This window comes from Cinclus cinclus, chromosome 4, assembly GCF_963662255.1.
Source record: "Cinclus cinclus chromosome 4, bCinCin1.1, whole genome shotgun sequence".
NCBI lineage: Eukaryota > Metazoa > Chordata > Aves > Passeriformes > Cinclidae > Cinclus > Cinclus cinclus.
In genome coordinates this window covers 23,093,968-23,119,008 of record NC_085049.1, presented here as the reverse complement: position 1 = coordinate 23,119,008, position 25,041 = coordinate 23,093,968, and the positions used below count along the sequence as shown (strand labels likewise).

The 25,041-nt window shown below is 42.1% G+C and overlaps 1 protein-coding gene across 1 annotated transcript in view; it reads right to left on the bottom strand.

Annotated features, from left to right (window-relative positions):
* Positions 1 to 675: 675 nt before the first annotated feature.
* Positions 676 to 25,041, bottom strand: part of FAR2 (fatty acyl-CoA reductase 2) — a 57,784-nt gene continuing 33,418 nt past the window's right edge. The window contains exons 3-11 of the mRNA XM_062490906.1: positions 22,163 to 22,342; positions 17,387 to 17,564; positions 16,216 to 16,260; positions 11,434 to 11,552; positions 10,324 to 10,391; positions 6,800 to 6,971; positions 2,840 to 2,969; positions 1,848 to 1,975; positions 676 to 838 (exon numbers count right to left, since the gene is read on the bottom strand). Of these exons, the coding sequence (XP_062346890.1) occupies positions 676 to 838; positions 1,848 to 1,975; positions 2,840 to 2,969; positions 6,800 to 6,971; positions 10,324 to 10,391; positions 11,434 to 11,552; positions 16,216 to 16,260; positions 17,387 to 17,564; positions 22,163 to 22,342 (1,183 nt within the window). The remainder of the gene's footprint in view (positions 839 to 1,847; positions 1,976 to 2,839; positions 2,970 to 6,799; positions 6,972 to 10,323; positions 10,392 to 11,433; positions 11,553 to 16,215; positions 16,261 to 17,386; positions 17,565 to 22,162; positions 22,343 to 25,041) is intronic.

The window sequence follows — 25,041 nt, the reverse complement described above, 5'->3', positions numbered from 1 at the left end:
CTGTAAGAAAGCAGCTTGTGAGTGAGCAGAGTTAACACAGGTGCCTGAATTCTATGTGTGTCCTCAGGTACGGCCTGACAGCATCAGTACTCAACAGCAATACAAGATCTGAAAATTATTCCTTGTGTTCACTGGCCTTGTGTGACTGATCTTTTCTCCTCCTAAGTTTAGAAAAACTGAGAAGGTGCAATCTTGTTTTTTCAGCACTAAATGAGAATGAAGTAATAGCTGCTTTAGGAAGACCTCTTACAGGTTAATTTCCTTGGCTGGGTCTTCTCTGGTGGCATCCTTGTCTTCCAAGGTCATGCTTTAAATTTGCCTCTTTTGAGGAAGAAGATGGGATTAAGGTAACCTAAGGAGTAGTACATGGGAAGACAATGATTAATCCTTACTCTTGCACATCAGACTCTAGATGTCTACAGGGGTCCCAGCTTCACCTGTTGCTAAAGCTTCAGTTATGGCTTTAAAAATTGGCCTGGTCCTGTGGAAGAAAGACCACCATGTATGAAAGCATTAGTTAAAATTAAAAAGGTGAGCATGTAACAGTGTACAATAAATGCCAGCTGCTGTTGGAGGGAGTGGATTTTTCTGCTACTTTCAGACCCCGATGCCCACAGTTGCTGATCAGAGGAGATGGAGGTCCTTCTGGAGGAGGCTGGTTGCTGATGGATGGCTTCAGTGCCTGAGGGTGCTGGATGCCCTGAAGTAGGACAGGAACTTGTAGCAGAGGCTCACCACAAAGTACCAGATGTTTCGAGCCATCTGTGACCTCGCGATGAAGATGCGCCAGATGATCACGAGGAGGGTGGTGTTGAAAGCGTATCGGATGTTCCTCAGCCTGGGAAAGAGGCAGCTTATCAAGAAACACACAAACAACAAGAAGCTCACCAGCTCCCTGCATTTCCTACAGGTAATTCAGGAATAAATCCTATTTACAAGTGGCCCTTGGGCTTTTTGCCACTCCTGTTTTAGTGGAAATGCTGTGCTGGAGGTCCTTGGTCTTGCCAAGGACTGTGCTGAAGCTGGAGCACAGTGAATAGTTCATGGTGTAGGTGGAATTGCGGTACTGGAACTCTCTCCTGTTCTGTACTCTCATTTCAAACCAGAGCAAAGTCATATGGGGAGGTTCTTCTTTAGGACAGCCTGTGTCCGATACTTTCTGCTTTGGTTTCATATATTGGCTTTCTCCCACTTCACAGGACTTGAGACAGGCTAGAGAACCTTCACAGTAGTTGATGAGCAAGGTTCTCTTATTTGGGTAAAACCCTGTATTTGGTGTTGTGAAATGATATAATGATCATAAATGGTCTTCACTATTGCAATACTGCAGGGATTTTTTATTTTTTTGGGGGGATTGGGTTAGTTTACAGCATCAATTTCAGTGGTATTACTGAATTTTTCAGATCCTAATGATCCTGTCTTCTTTCTGTCATGCAAAAGTTTCTGCAGTTCTCTAGTTCTCATTTTCCCAGTGCTTGACCAAGGGGAAAAAAACACCTAAAAATCTCAAGGCTTGTTTCATTTTTATAAGAGCCCTTTTATTTTAAGGTAAACTTCATCACTGAACCACAGCCCACGTTCTGAGGCAAGTCAGTAGCCTATTCCTGAGGTCATTATAATCCTCCTAAAAGTGATCCATGAATGATGAACTTCTTTAGGATTCCTTGCTATGGCAAACTATTCCCTTATTCTATGTTTGTAAATACTGACAAAGTGCTGTGATAAGAAATAAGTTATCTCCATTTTAATCAATAATAATAAATAATAATTTTGCAACGCAGCTAGACTTAATTTTCCCCAAGGGTAGCCAGGAGCTCTTATCTTTTTTGTCCCTGGGTGTGACTTACTTGCGTAGATGCTGCTTTGCTGCTGGAATGCCAGCCATATCCTCATTTAGTAAGTACTTCTTAGCACCTATGCAGTAGCTCTCAATGTACTCTGACCAGTGCAGCTGGCGAACATCGAAGTTGTATAACTAGGATTTAAAGACAAACAGCAAAAGCGTAACACCAGAGTTCAAAACCAGTTCACTTGAAACATCAATTCTTCAATGATCTCTGTTCCTGACAAGGAAATTGAAATTCTGAAATTCTCAAAGCCACCGAGTTCCCAAGCACTGCCAGACTGTGTTTCACAGCTGCTGATTAATGTCCTACCCAGCTGGGGACATGGGCAAAGCAAGCAGAAATGCAGAGCCAGCTGGCAGAAAATACAGGTCTTTATCTTTCAGGTGGCAACTCTTCCATAAATACATGTATTTGTGCAAATGCGCGTGCGCACTCACACACAGAATCATGGAAGCAAATTGCCATTCCACACAGGCAAATGTATTAAAATTAAAACCTCCATGCAGTTTTAATGTGTCACTAGAATTATGTGTAAATAAATTAACTGGACATTGAGTCAACAGGTGCGTCTGCATCAGTGTTACTCTCAGTATTCTCTTTTGGCAGCTAGATCAACAGAAGTCTAGGAAATGGGTCACTCTGGTGTTTGACATAAACAAAACCTTGTTGCAGAGCTAACTACCCCAGTTCATTTTAGGTGCTCACACTGGACAAATTGTTAGCAAGCTCTCAGGCAGCTGTTTGTCTCTTGGAGCAAAGAAAGGCTTTGTGAAGAGGAAGAAGTTTTCACAGAATAGGCTGGGTTGTAAGAGACCTGAAAACATTCTCCTGTAATAAAATTGAAACGTCCTGAAATAAATAAACAAATAAATTCACATTAAAATTAATTCAAATCATCTAGGTATCATTTAAAAGCTCAACAATATACAAAAAATAAATGCTGCAGATGAACAAAATCTGAGATTAGCAACCCATATTCAAGGCATATTTACCTTTTTGTCCTCTGTGTTAAGGTGACTCATTAACATATTCATATTATCTGAAGACCAGTTCCAGGACTGGGTGGAGAAATACTGCAGGAGTGTCATAGACTTGTGCAGCCGATTGATGATCTTCATCATTCTGAAACAAAGAAGGAGCATCAGAGGTGAGCAGGAAGTCTAACCTTATGTAGAAGCTGCTGGTTTGTGTTTCCAACAATCCAGGTGAATAAACATTGCAATTCCTCCTGAACACTGCCCTGCTACTCACTAGGCTGAGAACTTGCTCAGCAAGTCCAAACTTCTCCAGCTAAGCTCTTGAGCCTAGAGCTACCCAGCTTTTATTTTTGACTCCAACATGGGAGAAAATGTGTCTGACACTGGTATCCAACTCACTGGTCTGACCTAAGCAAGGGTAGAAAGCTGCATCTATCTCATGTACTGCTGTGGAAGGAAGAGCCCATCTGAGCTAGCATGAAGTCTGCACTACAAAGGTACAGTGCTTCTGTTCCCGAGGTGGGTACTTCTCTCTCTGCCACAGGAATTCTCTTCTGCTCCCAAGACTGAGTTGTGTACTGAAGCAAGGCTCTGATTTTTAGCATTAGCTCCAGTATTTGGCGACCATATCCGCAGTATGGACTTGTGAGCTCAGAAGTCATTTATCCAACTTCAGTTTCAGACAGAACCAAAGAATCTCAGAGTGGCTTGGGTTGGAAGGGAGCTTAAACATCATCTGGTTCCAACCCTTGCTATGGGCAGGGACACCTTCCACTATCCCAGGCTGCCCAGAGCCCCATCCAACCTGGCCTTGGACACTGCCAGCGATGGGGCAGCCACAGCTTCTCTGGGAAACCTGTGCCAGGGCCTCACCACCCACACAGGGAACAATTTCCTCGTATATAATCCAAATGTGCTTTCTTTTAGTTTGAAACCACTCCCCCCCATCCTATGATTATGCTTCATGGTAAGAGTCCCCCCCTCTTCTTTCCCACTGGTCTGCCTTAAGTACTGAGAAACTGTTACCGCGTTTCCCATGTGCCTTCTCTTCTCCAGCCTCAACAGTCCTGGCTCTCTCAACCTGTCCTCACAGGAGAGGTGCTCCAGCCCTCTGACCATCTTTATGGCCCTCCTCTGGACCCACTCCAACAGCTCCATGTTTTAGTTGTCTTGCTTCAGAAGCATAACTGCGTAAGGACTTGGGAAATGCAGGTTCAGGTCCTCTCATGTGTCTTGGCCTTTCCTTACTAATTTTTTATATAGAAGCGAATGACGATAATGCTGTCCTACCCTGCAGGATTTTTTTAGTTGTCCCAGTGGTCATGAGTAAAAAGGGCCTCTGGCAGTTGTTTTGAAGTGTGATGCACAGGGTTTGGTCAATTCTGAGAGGACACCACGTCCTCTCAGACTGGGTAAGGGCAAGAGAAAGCATTAAAAGGCTGATTTTTTATGGAGAACAGAGCTGTTTTCATGCGAAATATTGAGCTGCCCAGAGGGTAACACAGTTGCTGTGACAAATAAAAGGTGGCAGCCTGGGGGAGAATGGTGCCAGGCTGGCCTCTCCCCACGCAGACGTGACTGCCACGGCAATAAGCACTCAGCACAGCACAGAAAGACACAATGAGTCCATCAGCTCAGAGCAGAAATGTGCTGCTCACCCAAACGAACTGGAAAGAGCACTGAAACCTTACACAAGCACTCCTCAAAGTGGTTTCATTTTAGAAGTAAAGCAGGCCATCAAAGGAACTTTCATTCTGAATAATTATGTGCACGTTGAACTGAATGCAGTTTATGTGAACTGCTTTAAAATTGTTTCAGATTAATCTTCCTGTGTAGGGCAAGCACCATGAGGCAAAGCGTTGTTAATATTTTAATATACTTTAGGACTTTGGGAGTAAGAAATTATGCAGCTAGATTGGAAAGATCTGAAGCTGCCCCACAAGCTGACTCCCCAAAATCTTTAAAATGCTTAGGACTGATGGAAACTGACAGGCAAAAAAAAAAAAAGGATAAGAGAACCAACTCTTTAGTATATGGAAAAAAAAATCTTCCCTGTGAGGGTGGTGATGCCCTGGTACAGGTTGCCCAGAGAAGCTGTGGCTGCCCCATCCCTGCAAGTGTTCCAGGCCAGGCTGGATGGGGCTCTGAGCAACCTGGGATAGTGGAAGGTGTCCCTGCCCATGCAGGAGGGTGGAACTAGAGAACCTTTATGCTTCCTTTCAACCTAAACCAGTTCTGTGATTCTATGGTCTGAAGAGGTGTGTGTGAAAACAGTGTTTCATGTCCACTGCCTGAGCTCAGTTGTCGTGACCACATTCAAAATACTGACTAATAGTTTGTATGAAAGAAAGGTCTTCTGAAAAACATCAACTGAGTAGAAACATGGCAAATATTTCTTACAGAAGTCTCATCCTCCACTTTGGAGGAACTGAGAGGAATAAACTGAGTATTGGCTTTCATTGTAGCCACACTTCAGACATGCATTTTGCCTTCTAGGAAACTGTTTATAGCAATGATTTCTTTATTTGCTCCCATACAGAGCCTTGTATGAGCAGATCCTGTGGTGAGACAGGATTGCCTCAGGAGACTACTAAGGGTATAAACCACATTATGCCCTAAGTCATGATGGATGTGCAGCACTCACAGGAAACCATTTAGGGCACTTTTGCTCAATATCTGGAAAGTTATGTGAAATAAACTTACACCTAAAAAGGCTTCTTTTTTTTTAAAATTTGATGTGGTTTAATGCCCTTAGACCATAAAGGTCTGATATTCAGGAGGCTGGGAAAAGAAGAAACAATGGGCTGCTACTGTGCTTTCTACCACATTGCAGTAATACCTGGATGAGCTCAGGTAGCGTGTAAAAAGAAAAAGAGAATTATATTAAAAAAAAGAAGACTTGAAAAACTCACAGCTTTGTTGGTGAGCCTTCTTTGCTGAGGCTGCAAATCTTAAAAGTTCAGAAGATCATGCTGGGGTCTGTTTGACATTTAACTACAGCATTGCAGGCAGTGTCCACTGGTTAATTATGCCAATCAGCTTAATGAAAAGAAATGTCAATTGTAATGGCAGTGCCAAGATCTTACTGCTGCCCATTTCAACAAAGATTGGAGATTCCAGCCTCATTTTCAGTTTACCTCTATTTCTAGGTAATTCTTTCCTCCTAGATTACTGAAAGTCTTTTTATGGACCAATCTGCCTCCAAAGCAGAATGTCAGGGATAAATCAGAGCAATGCCAGGGATTTCTTCAAAACAGCTGAAGCCAGCTTTCTAGCTGCAGAGGAGCACAAGAGCATCTGACATCAACACAGTGCTGGCATCCTGTTCTCACATTGCATAATAAATCCTCCTATGTGGTGGCAGGGAGGAAAGGAGGACATTGTCTGGAGTAACGTCACTCACAAGAGGATTCCTTCCACATGGGACATGGATATTGCTGTTCCTCTAAGCCATACCACTGCCAGGGCTCAAATACCACCTGTAATGGTGAACTGCCCTCCCAAATACAATTAGAATTTAATCACACTAAGAAACAACTGCTTCCTAGATTTCATGCCAGGGCTGGAAACAGCTACTTAGACATCTGATTTACGGGGGAAAAAATGCATTAGCTGGTACGTTCTAAACCTCGCCAGTCTGAAGTCCTTATGCAAGCCCATGCCAGAAAGGGGTGATCCCACTGGCAAGCTGAAGTGATGGAGATCTGGATATAGAGAAGACAAGACTACCAGCCCTCCTCTGCCTTGGGAAGCTTTGAAGTGTGTAAAACTGAGTTCAAAAGATATGCTGTTCTCCAGGTGGCAAGAAGCAGGGGAGCCCTAGGCTGTGCTTAGCTACAGCCATGCATTTTCCTCATTTTCCTCAAGACAAGGAGACAGGAAGAAGCGCAAGTACTGCAGTTCTCACTACTAGTGCAAGCTCTGCTCTACACAGGAGTGGCAGGCATGCAGGAGACTGAGGACACCATTCCTTACCTGGGCTTTCTCCCTGTGAGCCTCATATACAGGTCATAGAGGATGGCAGGTGCCTTGTGGCTGACAGTGATCCAGTACTGGTTTATCAAGTAGCTGGAGGTCATGTGAGCGTTGGGTGTCCGGAAAGCCTGCTCCAGGGGGTTCCTTTTGAACGTGGACATGACGTACTGCCCTGCAAGGGAACACACATTTTTCACTGGCTATCACTCACTTCCAGCTGCACTGGAACCACAGTGTAGCACGGCCAAAGCTGTTGTGCTTCACACCTCCAGCCCACAGCTCTCTGAACTGTCACCAGAGCTTGGACCGGGTTGTCCCATCTGCCATGAAAATTGATGACTCCATCTATTGCCTGTTTGAAACCCAATCCTGCTTCATACTTAACAATGGCAGACAAAAACCTCCTTGTCAAAGCACCAAAACACGAAGGAGGAAAAGCAGGCAGCAGATGTAAAAGAAATTGGTAAGTGCCAACATTTCTTTAGATCACTGAAAGCAGACTTTGATCTGCTACATAAAATAAAATTTTATTTAAATTTATTTATTTAAATTTTAGATTTAAATTTTTCTATCAGATTTTCCAAAGGGATGATGTCTGAGTTAGTCTGTTGCTTACACAGGGTGATAGCTTTAGAAAGACTTCATTATATCATTTCAAACCACATCTGACCCATGCCACCAAAGGCCTGCCTGTTTTCAGAAGACCTCTGGATGCTCTAAGGCAGCAAACTGTCTTGCATTCTTAACTCAAAAACAAATGATAGGGTGGGAATCGTCCCTTCTGTTTTCATATTAAGGCACAAAATAGGCAGGGTCTGATTCTGAGCTCTGGCAATGGCACAGTGCCACAAAGTGAGACCTAGATGTCCGTATCTGGGGCATTTGCATATTGCAGAGGCTTAATAGAACTGTAATAGTTGAGTGTAAGACTATCATCCTAGGGATTGATAAACAGATGGTGCTCCTATCCCTGAGCACCAGCAAGCTCAAGAAAGAAGAATATTTGGGCTTTTTTCACTTTCTAAAAAACTGATTTGATAGTTAAAGACATCAATCTGTGCTCATATTATAGTTTAGTCTCTAAGCTTATGTTACAAACAGAAAATCAGATGAGAATTTGCAAGCCACGAGAAACATCCAGATCATTCTCAGATAAGTAGATTCCAATTGTAACATTCAGACAAGGCTCTCCGGAGCTTGTGGTCAGCTCATTATTCCACTTCAAGTAGTGACTTTTGCTGTACTACTAAGAACCCCAAACCAGAAATTTGCCACCTCTAGGAGCTACTGCAATGACTTAGTGGGTGGGTAGTCTTTCCCTCCAACCTCAACACAAAAATGCAGCAGCAAACCTTACAACTCAAAGGCAGGTTCTGCAGGGGGAGAATAAGACACAGGTCTCACCCAGGTAGACTGTCAAGAATAAACTGAACTTTATTTTTGCCATGTTGAACATCATTTTCCAACCTGTTTTAAGGTTTAGTTTTGAGGAGAAACTGTAAAATGTACTTCACAAAGTCAGACTAACCAGATTCACATTGCAGCAAAGCAGAATATGCTTTTTCAGATAAAAATTTAGTTGTTTGACCACATCTTTGTAACATCAGGGCAAGTAATGAGAAAGTAAGAGAAAAGAAAAACTGCAAGGCATAGCATTATTTGGAAAAGAAAGAAATCAGTTAAGGTACCTTTTAATACTAAGAGTTTGTGTCTGAGGAGCTTTAGAATTACTTGCCTTGCAATGGATGTTTAAGCATAAATTCTCTTCTAGATCTTTCTCCTCCCTCCCTCCCTCCCTCCAAGCTCATCAAAGTGTACTCAAAGCATCACCATCTCAGTCACTTCTGTTCCCAACCCTCAGTATCCTCAGCCTAATCCAGCCTCAATTTCTCTGTTCGATCTTTCTCCTCTTGAAAAATCTCTACTCCCTTGTGTCCACCTGTCACTCCTAGAGCAGGTCCTGGTGTCATCTGGCCTAACCAGGTAACTCAGGCCCTTCCCTCTGCAAACCCCATAAATGCTCAATGCCAGGTGACTCCCATCCCCCTCCCTGCTTTCTCAGCAGCTTCCAGACACTCAGGACCTTCTACCTCGATGACCAGTCACACACCCTGACTCCTTGAACAGAATTATGTCTGTTTCCCAAAAAGAAAATGGTAGGAGACTGAATTGAGGATTCAGACTGGATGGCTCCAGTCATAACACCATGATGCAGTGAATCTTGGCCAAACTCATTCTTCAGCCATGCAACATCTTTAAAGGCAAAATTTTGCACTTTAATACTCCATCCTAATTCTCTGCAGCATGCTGTCCTCAGGATAACTGTGGCTACAACATGTGGTAGAAAGAGCTTCATAGTGTCACCCAAGGAGTAAGTTTTGTCTTCAGATCCACCACACAGCTAAGGTGCTCAGGAAAGCTGCTGCTGCTGCTGCAACCAGATGATTTCATGGTTAAATCCACAGTTAGAAGCAGAGGAACAGAATAAAAGGAGGAATGAATAAAATGCTGAATAAAACAAATGACAATGCACTAATATATTGCTGTTTTCATCAGTAAATTTACACTGAAAAAGGGTTAAGAAAGGCAAACCTCAGAAAGTGGTACTATGGTGGCTTTTGCTGAAGTCACAGTCTGTGAAGAGCTTTGCATTCACTTCTGTGAAAGAGCCACAGAAGGTCTGTGACTAATCACAGTATTTTATTTCCCATTAAAAAAGAAAGAAAAAAGGAAAAAAAAAAAAAAGAAAAAAATAGCCAGGAACTTGGTGTGACATCCTTAGCACTCAGCCAGCTGCTGAAACCTCTTCCCTGCTAGGCTACATGACCAAATATCATGGTTGAGACACTTACTCTGGAAATGCAATTATGGTCTCATTCTCTGCTGACTTAGTTTGCCTTGTAAATAATACAAGGGGAAAAGCAAAGCAAAGGCTGAGAGTTGGAGTAGCCAGCATCCTGTATTTAAAACACAGAGATATAAATGCAGGGGTAACAGAAAGTAAACCAGGCCCAGTACATCTGTCCATGAAAGTATTAACTGTACACAGCATTTCACAGTACACAGCTGAGACAAATCCTGCTGCTTGGCTTCAGCATGAGTTTTTCTCTGCAAGGGTGTCAGGATCTGCCTCCCTTTCTTTCACCCCTGCCTTGGAAATATATCCACTTGAAGAAAACTCATCCATGCAAATAATTTATTTTTTTTTCCCACAAAACTCATGATGATATTCGAACTGTTCTTGAAGCTCACGTGTCATCTCAATGTTTTCCTCCTCAAGTTATTTCTGTTCAGAATTTTCTGATGGGCAAGAAAAAACATTTCACTTGCGTAATATCACAGAATCCTAGAATGGTTTGGTTTTGAAGTCTTTTTCCTTTGCCTCACAGGACCCTCACCCACTGCAGCTGGGTCCCCAAAATGCAGTTTGAATGGGCAGACGTTGAATGCCATCTAAACTGTGGAAACCAATTTTTCAAAGCGTAAGGAACACTACAGATTTCTCCATTTAAATGAGACCTTACCCATTTCTCCCCAGAAGAAAGGGTTGATTCCCCCTGTTGTGCAGTTGTACACCAACAGGTTTTTTGGTCTGGAAAACAGAAAGAAGTATTATTTGAGATGTGAGGAAAAACTCAGTTTCTTAGGAAGGGATTAAAGAATCAGTAAATTTCAAGAAAATTCCCGAAGTTTGTATTTTTTTGGTGTGGAACTAAACATGGATCATACTGGTTTTATTTCTTCCTTCAACTTCCTTCAATTCTTCAAGTCAAGAATTAAACAGTTTTCTTGACCTAAGCTTGCCTTGCCAAGGGTGTCAAGTGATGACATCAATACACCATTTTTCTTACTATACACTTGAAAACTGCACAATTTTAATTTGGTGGATTTCTTAATAATGCTCTGAGGAGAAAGCTGGCGAGCTGCTCTTCAAGGTACTTTTAGGATCCAAATTTAGCTTACTGGATGTAGGTCTACCCTCAGCTCAGAGGGCATACTCTGTCTTTCAGAGTAAGACACTTCTGCCTTTTATTTGCCTGGGTTTGATTTCTCAAGAGTTGCATAAAACTCCAGAATAATTAATGTGGTTTATTCTCTGTATTCCTACCTAATGATTAAAGGCCATGCCAGAGGTTCACAGGAAAAGACCTTAAATCCTTAATATCACTTCTACATACTCTTCTCAACAATGCAAAGAAGGGAGATTTTTTATATCATATAACCTATAAGCCCATAATATATTTATATTGTGCAGTGTTTCCCAAGGAAAACACACAGAGCATTTTTACCAAGAAAACTCCAGAAGACACTTGAAAAGCAACTCCGTGAAAAGGAGGCCCAAAAATCCACTGCTGCAAAGCTCTTGGCCTTCAGAAGAGTGACTTCCGAGAGGTAAGGAACAGGTCTCACCTATAGCTGTAGAGATTTCCTACCTCTAAACCCTGCCTTCACTGTGTCTTCTACACTCTCAGTCCTTGCCCACCCCCCCAGGGAGAAAACATCAACCAGAAAATCAATCAACCAGCCTCTTGCACTGGGTTTTAATCAGCTCCTGGTTCCCTTTAAAGTGCAGGGAGCAAATATTCCAGGTGCGTGGCCAAAGAGGAATGCTAGGAAGAGGGATACCCTCCCACCTGTGCACTGCTGTGTACCACCCGGCTGCCAGAGTCAGGTTGATGGCGACGTCGACAGGAATCATGTCTGCCACCGCTTCGTTGTTGGCGATGACGGTTCGCAGGATCCCTTTGCCTGCCTGTGGGACACAGGGAGACAGGGAAACAGTCACCCACTTCAGGCTGGGCTGACATTTAACTGGCAGGACTCCAGCCGCGTACACTGGGCACCAGCCAGCACCGTAGCAAGTTTTTTTCTGCTGCAGATTATTTGGTTTCTGTGACAACGAAGATGGATCTTGTGTAGATCCCACTGTCCTGCATTTTCAGAGGATGCCTGGAAACATGATGATGTCTGTACTGTGTACAACAAGAAAAGCTGGGACTCTTAATTTAGCTCAATATGGAAGAAACACCCAGGGAAAGAAATTTATCTGAACTTGCTGCTGTGAAGTTCCCAGTGATGCCTGAAAGTTACTTTTTCTTAAATGACACAGGCAGACAAAGGTCTGAGTGTATATCAGAGACTGCAGTCGCTTTGGAAATGACACCAGTAAAATTTTTAAAAAGTTGACTACCTTTCCCTTGGATGTATTCACATTCTCTTTTCCAATGCTGTCTTTTAAGCACAAAGATGCAAAGGATGGCCCTGGCCTTGAAGGGCACATCACTCACCAAAACTCACTAAAAGGAATCAGTGCAAATACAAAGTACTGACAACAAAAAAGAAGAAATAGGCAAGAAGAAAAAAAATTCACCTTGCTTTGGTTGGAAATACATTTTTCAGGGGATCAGGCTCTCCAGAATATATAGATTTAACCTGACTGCTTATCAAGGGGTTTCCATGATGACCAGTCAGGCTTTGGAGGTTCCACAGTCTGCCATGGCAACAGCACGGCAGACTGGATCAGAGAGGACAAGGCAAAATACAGAAACGTGGGGGTGAAATGGGGTGAAGGAACCTTACTTGGTGTGTCATGGACGAGGGCTGAACACACCACAGAAAGAGATTAAACCCCACATGGCAGAGTCAAGGCTGTAATCAAGTTATTTCTCATGTGGGAAACAATGCAATGAAGCTGAGGAGCCAGGGAAAAAGCTGAGAGGATAAAAGTGCTGGTGAAGCAATAAGGAATAAAACCTCTTGTAATTTAGATCCGTGCAAAAGCAGAGAAAAGGACTGAGTGAAGAAGCAAAACAACATCTGCTACAGATCCATCAATATTTAAAAGTTAGGGCAAAGGAAATGTTATAGCTTTTCTTAAATTATTTTCATACAATCTCTGTTTTCAGAGATTTCATAATAAATGAGATTACATTTTTCTACAGCAACTAAACAGGAAGTGCCTAGTTGTGGAAAACCCCTTGTCTGAAATCTGAGGAGAGAAAAAAAGTCATTAAAAAAGTATTAAAGACTTGCTATTAACTTGTAAAGGACATGCCATTGTCTAGTGGCTATCGGTGGATTTTAAGGGACACTGTGTCCCCTCTGTGGGAGGTGCTTCTCTTTTGGGGCCATTTGGTAGCTGTTCTTTCCCTCCTTTCGCCTTCTACAAACAGATGTGTTTGTTGCATCTCACATCTTGCAAGCAATGGAATACCACTCCTGACTGATTTAATTTTCAGGAACTAGGACACCTGAGCAGTCCCATCTCATCCTTGGTGCATCTGGCAGAGGGATCACAGACTCTAACATAGACAACAGTGCAAGATTCCCCACTTGGCTCACTCCATTCTCCTCAAACCTGTGCCATGCACTGAATTCTGCTCTCCTGAGCTATGGTTAAGCCTCAGACAGTAAGACTTCAACTTGCAATATCACTATGATTTTCTCTGGGTTCTTACTACAGTGTTTTTTCAAGGGTGGGAAAAAGTCATAAAGAAACAAAGGAGGCAACCAAGCTCAGCTCTGAATTTTCCACTGCTATGAGCACATGCCCACTAGAGACCACTGTGTGATCAACTATCACATTTTCACACTGAAGACCTTTCTGAGGTCTTCAGAATGAGGATGTTTGATGGATCTGCTGCAAAATGTGTTCAGAGAAGCATGTGATGGTCATACATACATGAATAATTTTGAAATTTCCTACATTTTGTACTCAATAAAGGTTTGGGATTTAATTTTTTTAGGTTACTTTTTACATCAAAAATGGTTCAGTGGTACTTCCATCAGGTATGGCTTGGGTTTTACTTATAGATGCTGACATTTTTCTCTTTAGTGAAATAGAAGCTACTGCAAAGTGAAGCCTCCAAAATAATTTCCTGGTCAGAGTCTGATGTTTCTGGACAGCCTCTCAGCTGAGGCACTTTGGGGCCAGTCACTGTCCAGACCACAAATTAAGCAAGTTGTGCCCTACAGCTTCACTGCCTTGCAGGGAGGAAGGTCTCTGCATGTAATAGGGAATGGGGAGACAAAATGCCTTAATTACACTCCAGCGGAAATATAATTAATTTCATTTTGTTCCTCAATCAACAAACACAGCTCCCCACAGCAGCTGGAGCAACTGTAGGCAAAAGAAACATAATTAGATTATCAAAACCAATTTGGACTCCCATATTTCATGAATATTTAAAAGAATTGTGTCTGTTTATGGAATGAAATGATCAGACTCAAACACTGCAACTGAGGAAAAAGGCTTTGCAAGATTTGGAGACCAGATTCTGCCCAAGTGACATCAAAGATCATCTGAACCAAACCTGAATCTGGGGGATGTTCTCCATATAGAATGAGCTTGGTTAGAAGTTGAAAGTGAGTATTTTGGTCTGGAGGGATACTTCAAATGCACAAAACCAAACCACCTAAACCACTTCCCTTTTGCGTTTTTCAACATTTAATTAAAGCAAATAAAGCTACTCATCTAATGATCACAGGTTAAAATACATTTGGCCAGGAGAGCTGCTTGTACTGACACAACATTCAGGTAATCAAACTGATGCATCCCTCAGACCTTTAAGGGTTCATTTTCAAACAACTCACCACATTCAAGCACATTCATTCATGCATTTAATTCCCCTCCTTCAGAAGAAAAAAGTCTCTTGGGTTCCTAATAATGAACACTTTTGCCTTCCAGAAAACATTCCAAAAAACTCTATCTCTACATCCTGCATCCTTGTTGGCCAACTCTCAGTGTAGTTACAGACTGTATTTCAGCACCCAATAGCTCAGTATAGATGACACAAATTTTATTGTCTCCTTATCGACTATACTGAGAAGCATCAAAGTTTCAAACCTGGACCAAAAAATTCCACCTCTTTTTCAAATCTCAGTGCAAGTCTAGTCTTTGAGATATACAGAAAAGCTCTTTCTCTAGAATCTCATAATCTTTGCTTTCCATGGAGCCAACTTGGATCTAAAGATACAGGCTGCATCTGCATACAAAACCTGGCCCAATATTTCTTGCAAACCAGTCCTGGATAAATTTTGTGACAGGCATCATCAAAAGTTATGATTAAAAAAAACCTCACACAAATCAAAACCCAAACCAAAACAACAACAACAAACAAATCAAAACCCAAAATAAAATTTGTGTCATTACGGAAGTTAGAACACGACACATGAAAATCTAAGACATGCATCTGCAAAATTAAGGAATTGCAAAACATTCCTTGATCTTGATAACATCATTAAAGAACCCAGAAAACAGCACAAGATGCTGGGACTAGAGCAGAGGGGCAGTAAAAGCTTCTTGAGTTGTCACCAAGGAATAGAAGGCTTTTATTAAAGAAACTGTGACATGATTAGAAGCCAATAATTTGTGAACAAAAATGGAATGCCTCTGAAGTGTATAGATGGGGTTCAGATGAAAGCTTTATTTGTCCTATGCATTCCACAAGTCTAACAGTTTCTGTTTGTGCTCTACTTCAGATATATTTGGATTTTATTCTGCTCTCCTATGACTGCAGACCTCTAATCCTTTTATACACTCCACCAGGCTGATTAGAACATAGTTTTAACAAATTAATGAAGTTGGACAACTCATATATGAACATAAATATCTGCCCAGAGCTATACAGCATTACGGATTGACAGAGAGACCTAAGGCAGTGATTTTAGTTCAGAATAAAAAAATTATAAGGAAGTAGAAAAGGTATGCAACTTCATTTTTTTCATGTATTAATTGTAATGATTATTTTCATCCTACAAGGAATATTTTATCAAGTTAGGAAAAAACATAGTGGATTATCCATGTGACTGACAGTGTCTGAATCAATCATATACATTTTTTTAGGTGTAGTCTGTACAGGGAGAAATCCTCTACAGAGCAGTGGCAAATGGGACCAGAATCTTTGGTAACGTGGAGGGATAACAAGTTACAGCAGAGGATTTCAAAACAATACACAAAGAGACAAATGGAAGGATACACACTGCTGCCTCATATTGTCAGTGTGGTAACCTGGCCTGGAAAATGAAGCTGTGTTAAAAGATTCAAGATGTGACACCCGTGAATTACCCTCATTTCAAAGAAATATCTTTTGCCTTTTCTTTGAAAATCTGGCCAAACGTGTCCAAACCTTTAATTTTTTCAGAGCTTTTAGGAACTGCAATTCACATTTTAGTGAACCAGCAACATGAATACTTTCTCAATGTCCTTTTAAGGGTTCAGTACAAAGAGATCATCCTCTGGGCTCTACCAGCTGATAAATGTGTGGCAAGTGTGTGACAATTTCTCCCAAATTCAGAAAATTCCTGTGGTCCTTTACTGCACACAGTTTCTAAGTGGGGCTGTAGAGTAACATCAGAATTGCTATTTTAGTAACGCAAGCTGCTTCAAGGGGAGCTTAAATAGTAACCAGACATACCGCAATAAATATTCCACTAGTCCCGTTGAAGTTGTCAATCCAACCCTGTGGAAAAGAAGAATGATTAGTGTTCCTTTCAATGATGTACTGCTTACACAGTCTTCTAAATGATGACAATGGTGTGGTGTAGACAAAGAAGGAAGGAGACACCAGTTTAGATGGGATGCCAGCCCGTCTGGGACAGCTGCCAGGATGCCAACCAGTACCAGGGGATGCATTGCCTGCAGTTTACTCATCAACAACAGAATCGAAGTTTGTTCTTATAAGCCACTTCTTTCCTATTCCCTGGTGTCAGGAATAAAGTTTGCTTTTAACCACCACAGTGTCTTGGTGCTGCCACATTTACTGCAAACAGCTGGCGTGATACTTACCTTGACAGACAACATGAAGCCGTCACCAAGAGTGATTTGGTCACTGCAGCTAATTTCTAAAGCAAGGAAGAAAAAAAACCCCAAACTAAACCAAACCACACCACTCCTTTTGAATCCTACCCTACTTAAGGTCAGGGAAGCTACCACTTGTGGGAGCTGGAGTTCAGAGCAGTGATGAGCTGTTTGACCCGAAACAGGTTGTGACACCAAACAGAGCTCTCTGTCTTTCCAAGATGGGGAGCTTGGCTCAGAGCCTTGGCTGTATCTCAGCCATCTCTGGCACACTTCAGGCTGCATAAAAGCCAAAGGTGACTTTGTGCTGCCTTTCCAATTTGGCTGCAATGTTAGGGCATGTTATTCCTATTAGTATATTTAGCTTAATGAATGATCTCATTCCATAGTACAGCTGCATTTAATTACTGAGTGCCTGACATTTGTACTTCAACCAGAATGCACCAGGAGTATGACTGACCCTCAGATCCCACATTTTGAGCACAGAAACTCCCCTGGTGTGCCTGAATGGACAATCAACTGCAAGCCTAGAATTCTGCACCATAACTATCCCAGCTCTTGTTATTATTGCTTAAATGTGGTATTTTCAAAGGAGTTCTTCCTGAAGATGCTGAAGAAGGCTTGATGTTCTACTCCAGCACAGGATCTCCACCCCTTCCTCACATTTCCCTATGAACTGGACACCTGTTTGTCAAGACCCTGCTACAAGGAGGGACAGATTCCTGACAATACCACAGCTCCAGCTGCATCCAAACACTCTTAGTAGGAAATTGTGTATTCATGCTTACTGGGAAAGGCTCATGCCAGCTGGCTCCCACGATGGATGGCCTGATGATAGCAATGTTCAAGTTTCCTTTCTCTTGCTGAATCAGGTACTCTGACAAGGCTTTGGTGTAGGTGTAGGTGTTGGGCCACTCCCCAAGCAGCTTAGGTGTGATGTCTTGAATGATGGATTCATCCAACCACCTACAGGAAACAAGGAGAACATCATCATCCACCATGCAGGGAGAGAAAAAGACTCGGGCAAAACAGACCAGTGGGACAGGAATCCTCACCTGAAACAGAGGATAAGCCAGTCAAAGCTATTTTAGGTTTGGATTTAAAACAGCTCTGTGGGAGAAGGTTACTTTTGTATTCAAAGTGCAAAAAAAATACCCTGGTGAGTGTCATGCTACAATTCAGGTACCTCTACAAACTCACTTCAGAGTGATCTCTTGCAGGGTTAATGCTTCACTGCAATCTGTAACATAAATACTGCCATGGTCTACAGCCTGATGGAGATCTCCCAGCTAGGAATCCCACTAGGCAGTGCTCATCCTTAGCCAACACAGTCCCTATATACTCCCAAATACGTTTCTGGATATTCCAGGTAACCTAGAGTTAGCAAGTCATGTAACAACACAAAGGTCTCAAAAGCTGGAACAACATCCTACAGGATATTATTCCAACAGTGGATTTCCACCATTTGCAGTGTTAGATGCTCCTTCTAGCAGGCTTTCCACAGGTTTGTTCACACACAAAACCACTGGTGTTCAAAAAAAAAAACCAACCAAAATCAAACCACCAGAAAACCCCAAAAGAACTCAGCCGAGTTGTTTTTTTTTATTTTATGAAGATATTAAAGTACTTAATCCATCAGAAGCAGTTATGCAGATAGTTTTTAAAAAGCAGCCCTTACCACCATGGAGCTGCAGGAAGGGCCTAATGCCCAAAGGCTCTTCCCTGGCACAGCACCAGGACCTCACAGGTCCTGCCAGCATCTGGGTCTAAAGGACAAGAACTGGCTGTGCTTCCAAAGCCCTTGCTGCCAGTCTCTGACAGGCTCTCAGCAGCCTGGTGTTACACCACAGAATCGAAGATTAGCTCCTATAATCCAATTTGTAATTAAGTCAACGGACTTACAGTTCAGTCTGAAGGGGTGGACTCTTCCCAGGGGCATTGCAAGGATACTGCTTCCTGCAGATCCTCACTTCACCCCTCCTTGTCTTGAATTTCAGAAAAAGGCAGAGGTCAAGGGGAGAGAAATACAATGCTGACTGTCACACCTGAAAAATTGCTTGATCCTGTCAGCCCTTCAAAGACATGTGGGCTCAGGTGGCACAGCACTTTTCAGATGGCTCTCATTGGGCACAGATTGGAAACTGTTGTATGAGAAAGCACTGATTCACAGGGGAGGATTGGATGCAGCAAATCTCTCAGTTTTGGAATGCGTTAAAAATCAGACAATTTGTAGTATACAGGATTTTTTTCTTTAAATAAAAAAGCCCTATGGAGGCACAAACACATTCCTTGGCAAGCCTGGTCCCAAGCTGCAGAAACAAGGCAGAAGAAAGCATTTGAACATAAAATATGAACTACGCAGAGGTTACAAGAAGCACATAATATTGACATACTTTGCAAAGCCGCTTAGGCAGCCACTGAACCTCAGGGTCTCAGCTAAACTGCTATTGTTTGAATCTGCAGAGTAGCTAATTGCCAGCCTACAAAAGGGAGATGGCTATTTCTGCAGAGCCTGGAGGAAGACTAAGTTCATTTGGGAACTCTGGTTAAGCTGTGTGCAAGTATTTTTCCATTTTTTTTTTTAATTTTTATTTTCATAATAGTGCACTGCAGGTTTGCATTCTCACAAAGCAAAGACAGGTGTAGAAGTACAAGTAGAGGCAACTTCCCCTTGCCCTCATCCTTCCAGAGAGGTCTCTGCATTACCTGAGGACCTGTCCCAAGGGCATCAGCCTGCCAGGTGATTTGATTGACCAACATTCCCATCAGGGAAGCTTAGTTGGCACTTCAGCAAGGAGAACTGCTCTGTGACCCGCTCGGAAGCTTCTGGAATGCTAATTTACAAAAGCTTCTGCTTCTCCTCAATGCTGCATTTGCCCCTTCCTAGCAAACAATGCAAATTAAACAATTAATAACTTCTCCATTATATGCACCAAATTACTCTGCCTCAGGAAAAACACAACTTTCTGTGTTAACTCTTACTTGTAAGCAATGATGGATCTGTATTTCCTGCAATAACCCACAGCTTCACCCAAGACTTTGCTGTGTGCTGTGTTCCTTACCTCAGCACACCCTTCAAAGCTGATTTCCTTCAGCTTTAGATTAAGGCAAACCATGCTTGATGCAGCAGATTATATGTTTCCCCTGTTGGCCTGGCAGCACTTAGAAGTGTGACTTTTGGTTTACACAGCTTAAGCCTCAAAGTTTACTTGCAGGTTAAATATCAGAATATTGAAACAGCAAGATGTAACAGGAGGATAAGAGCAGAAAAACCACCCAGCTGGGAGTCCTCCTTGAGATTTCAAGTGAATAAGTAATCACAAGCATATATCAAGTTCATGGCCAAAAGCATTGTTAAGTGGATGTTGCTGCATTCAGTTGTTCAATTATCCCTCTTAAATAACTTGCAGAGCAGCACCTTAAGACAAGGGATGGCTGTGAAGGGAATTCTCCAGAGCTGGCTGATGCAAAACAAAATCTGTATTTCTCTCCATTTTTGAAGGTAGTTTGTATTTCCTTGTCTGCTTCCCCTCCCTCCCCTTTGAAGGTAAAATTCTGATACCTGATACTCTCCTCTCTGAAACCTTCTGTACCCTGATATCCACACACCATTTCTTTCACATACATGGCAAATATTAAAGGTGCATCTCAAATGTCATGCTCTCTGCTGCATTTTCAAGCTATGATACATAAATTCTTAGTGTTTTATATGAAGCAGCTCAAGTAGCAACCTCTGAGGTGGCCAAGCCCTTCTCCACTTCTCTCCCTTCTGACTAGTAATCAGACTTCTGCTAGTGACTAGCGCTGCAGTCTTTTTTTTAATCTGAGCCATCAGCATTGGACTTGCAAGTGATGGTAAGCTTTTTGGGACAGTGAAACGTAGCCTTGACACTGATGAATGCCAAAGGACTTACAACTGAGCCAGTGGGCAAAAAGATGACTGAGCAGCTTTACTTTTAGGGAAAAGTAGTCTATTAGAAGTGCTGTTAGAGGTTGCTGAGCTCAGAACTGGCAACTGTAGCTCAGCAAAAGCTCTTGAATCACAGCTGACAGCTCTGAAACTTCCATGTCCAGTGAGTAACAGCAGACAAAAAAAAATTCAATTAAATGCTGTCCACCATCAGGTACTGAGAATGAGACCAGTGGTGTCATTCTGAAGCTATTTAAATAAAACTTTGAGTGACCACATCTTGCATACTGCATGGAGTTCTGACTGGCCCCCACACCTCAGGGTGGGAGTAAAGAACAGGTAAAGAGGAAGGACAACTAACATCAGCACATGAGGAGACAGTAAAAAGGCTGAGATTCTTCAGGTTTCTGTGAGGGGAACAGAAAGGAGTATCCAGGCTGGTGAAGTTATCCTAAATAGCATCTCTCAGTGACACTCTTGAGGGCAAGGTACTGGGCCAGGGAACCCATTCCTCTAATGCACTAAGACATTTCTCAAGTTTTTATCATGCTCCACTTACTGAATAAATGATAAATGATAGATGACTACTAGCTAGAAGTAAATGTATCCAAGAATATGGGCTACTAGAGAAATTAAAATAGAAAAAATAGTTTGTACTAACTTTTCTGGACTAGTGCTTAGTTAAATTATTTCTTAAGACAAACTTTACTTTTATTTAAAAAAATGAAAAAAAAAATCAGTTCTCTTAGTGGACATTAATAAATTTTATCTTCCATTACCCTAAATCAAGAAGAATAAATATTTTATACCAGCTCTTTAGATTTAGATCACAGATAAGTTGCTTATATTACCCACTAGAAAATTAATGAAAATACATTAACAGTTGTGGGAAAATTCTTTTAAGGAGAATGTCTCCTGGGGCTTTTATCAGCTGATTTTGCTACTCTTTCTAATTATTCTTTATTTTGGTAAATTCAGTTAACCAAGCTTTCTTTGTTGTTTCATCAAAGCTCTGTATTCCTGTCCAGGTTGAGAGGACATAGCCTCATGCTGTGACAGGAGAGGTTCAGGTGGAAATCAGGAAGATTTTCTTCACTGAAAAAGGTTGCCAGGCATTGGAAGGAGTTTCCCAAGCACATGGTAGAGTCACCAAACCTGTAAGTGTTCAAAACCCAACAGTACATGGCACTCCATGCTCTACTTCAATTGACAAAGTGGTGATCAGTCAAAGCTTGGACTTGGTTATCTCAGAGATTTTTCCAACCTAAATGATTCACACTGAACTGTCTAAAAAAGCCCGTTTCTTACTCATCCCCATATAACTCCAGTCAAATACCCAGGATTTCTGAAAGAAGTGGAAACAACACTGGGAAGCTGAAGAGATAAAAGAAATAAGGTATATGAAAGAAATCAGCTCTTGCTAAGGCAGCAGCAGAGCTGAGTGCTACAAAAGGCAGCAACTCCATTCCTGGCAGAAAATACACTCCTGCAGAACTTAATACTGGACTCTCAGGAAAACAGAGTAGTTAAAAAACCACAAAGAAACAGCAGTAACAGCTGAACAGAAATCCCACTCGACCCTGTGAACAGTTCCCAGGTCTACTGCAGATGAAAGGAAGCCAGCACTGGAAGGGGCAGTGCAGTTCCTACTCACTCTACTAAATCGAAGAGCTTCTGGGGCTCGGCTGGGGGTGGGTAGATGATCTCCTCGATGCATTTCCGGACACAGTTTGCATAGGCAGTGGAGATGTGGATGAAGGCCTCGAGGTTCCGCATCTGCCGGGCCAGCTCGAGGAGCCGCTGCGTGCCCATCACGTTCAGCTGCAGGGCATGTCTAAGGAAAGCAGGGGAAACAAGCAAAAGGCATTTCACTGGGAAGAACGTATGAAGGCTGAGCTTCACCCAAACCTCATCATGGACAGGGAAGTCAAGGAAGAGAAGGGGGCATGGTGGAGCAGAAAGTGTCAGTGAAATGCAAGTATGAAACCAGCTCTGAAAGCAATGCTGCTGGATTCGCTGTTCTGAACACTGAATGTGTCTCAAATATTTTTACTCCATTTGAAGGGTCACAATTAAGACTTTACTCACATCTCTAAATGTGACATGTTGGCCACCCCTCTCTGAACATGAACATGTATTTCTAACCCCTGAGGCACCGCGGCTCCTACGGTACACATTCAGACTTCTCTGGAGGGACCACTGCTAAACCAGATGAACACACAGTTTCAGAAAGCAGGAAAGGATCCTTGGGCCAAGAAAAAAACAGATTCATAGTATCATATAGAATGGCCTGGCTTGGAAGGGACCTTGCAGATCATCCAGTTCCAACCCCCTGCAATGGACAGGGACACCTTCCACTGTCCCAGGTTGCTCAGAGCCCCATCCAACCTGGCCTGGAACACTGCCAGGGATGGGACAGCCACAGCTTCTCTGGGCAACCTGTGCCAGGGCCTCAGGACCCTTACAGTAAGGAATTTCATCCTAATATCTAATCTAAACCCACTCTCATTCAGTTAGAAGCTACTCATAATCAAAGAAGACACAATTAGAGATAACAGCTTAAGTTCCCAAGGAATGGAGACAGGAACTGATAAGCATAACATAAAGAATGTCCTGGTTAGCAAGGCTGACCTTCAAGCACTCAGCACAGCTAGAAGTTGTCCTAGAGACAATCTGCAACAGATCTCAGCCAGCAGACTCTGGTACATGCTTTGTACTGGAATAGAGACACTTTCCTGTACAGAAGGGAGAAGGCTCAGGAATATACCATCTGCTCAGCACAGGAGCAGAAGCTTTCAAATACATGTACAATGTCAGGAATTATGCCATCAAGCACAGAGTACACTAAAAACACTTAATTATGTTGAAGAGAAATTGTAAACAGTCCAAAGGAATGAAAACACGAACTAAAGAGTATGATCAATATTTGGATCACAGTATCTAAAGCTAGAGATACTTTTCTTTTTACGTGCTGCAATTAAAGAGAAGCCTTTTCTGTACATTTCTATTTTTTCCTGCCCTTCTAGCAGGATGAATACATCTACTTGAGCTACCCTTCAGACAAAACTTACTTTTCTATGCACATTTCTGTTTGACTGCATTCCTTCTGAGAAGTGGTGAACACAACTGTGTTCATAATATAGGTCTAGCACAGATTTCTGCTGAGTTTCTTGGAGTTCCTTTAGCCTTCGAAGGGACTATCATCTAACCCTGGTGGTTTGTTCTTTTTCTTTTTCCTATTTCTATTAAAACAGCATCTATTAATATTTCAATATAACACAGATTTTAAGATTTATGCCCTCAAGAATTCCATCTGGAGAATTCCCTAAATGTACTGCATGTTGATACCAATAACTCATTTAGTGCGTCGACTGCTTGTTCCTCCAGCATCTTCACAGCAATGATTCTGCCCCTTCCTTATCTACTGGCATTACATACTCTGTTGTAATCCCAGAGCTTCTGCCATGTTGAAAAAATAACTATTTGTGTCATCATCAAGCTGCTTCTTGAAATTCTTAACTGAGCAGCAATATTGTGCTTTCACACAGGTAAAACTTTTACACATCTGATATATTTTATTCTTCAGTCAGGAATAATTTGAGCTGAAGAACTTCTCATATTTTGTCTTGTAATCATAATTTTCCTTGTTCTGTTAGAGAGATTTTGTCAGGTCAAATACAATCAGTCTTTAAATAGTTTCTCCACTACCTGCAAGATGATGACCTTTTAAACTTTCTTTCTAGCTATCCTCCCTATTAAAAACGTGGTTTCCCTTTGATGTTTCATGCCACTGAGACTTATTTTTAAAGTGGGTTAATTTGTGCATTTATTTAAGAAAATTTGTGGCTACTTATGTATTGGCTCAAGATCATAACAAGAGCTGCTTTCCTTCTGGTGTTTCTCTAGTTATTTCTTCTAAAAAGTAAATATTTATGGTGGACATAGTGGATATCTCTTTAGCCTATGCACAAATAAAGACTGGTATTACGATTGGTATTGGTGTTATTCAAAAAGAGTATGAGGATCTGGCGATACAGATCATCTACCTCAGTTTGTTGCACTGGACAATCTGCACATAAGCACTTACACATCTAATTTTGTTTCAGTGACTTATTTTCTGCTGGTTTTTCTTAATGGAGAAGCCTGCCTGGACAGGCACTTCCAAGGGAAATCCTTCAGAAACCTTATTGTAAACAGTTATTGTAAACAGTTAATTACAGTGAGAGCTGGGTGTTTTAAAGGTTGTGATGGGCTGTCTTCTCGAACCACAGCTCATTTCCCTCTCCAGCTACTCAGTGACAAAGAAAAGCCATTAACAACACCAGCTTTAGAGACAGACACAACACAGTTTCACTTCAAGCTGCCTCCAGCTCTGCCAAAACATCTTCCTGATGGCTTAAACCACACATTTCCCCACGCCAGTTTTAGGTCATACTTAACTCCCTTATTACAACCCAGTCCTGCAGTTCTTCCTTCTGTTCCCATGGGACTGTGCCAAGACAGCTCCCTTTTGACATGTGCGTGTGCGCGCGC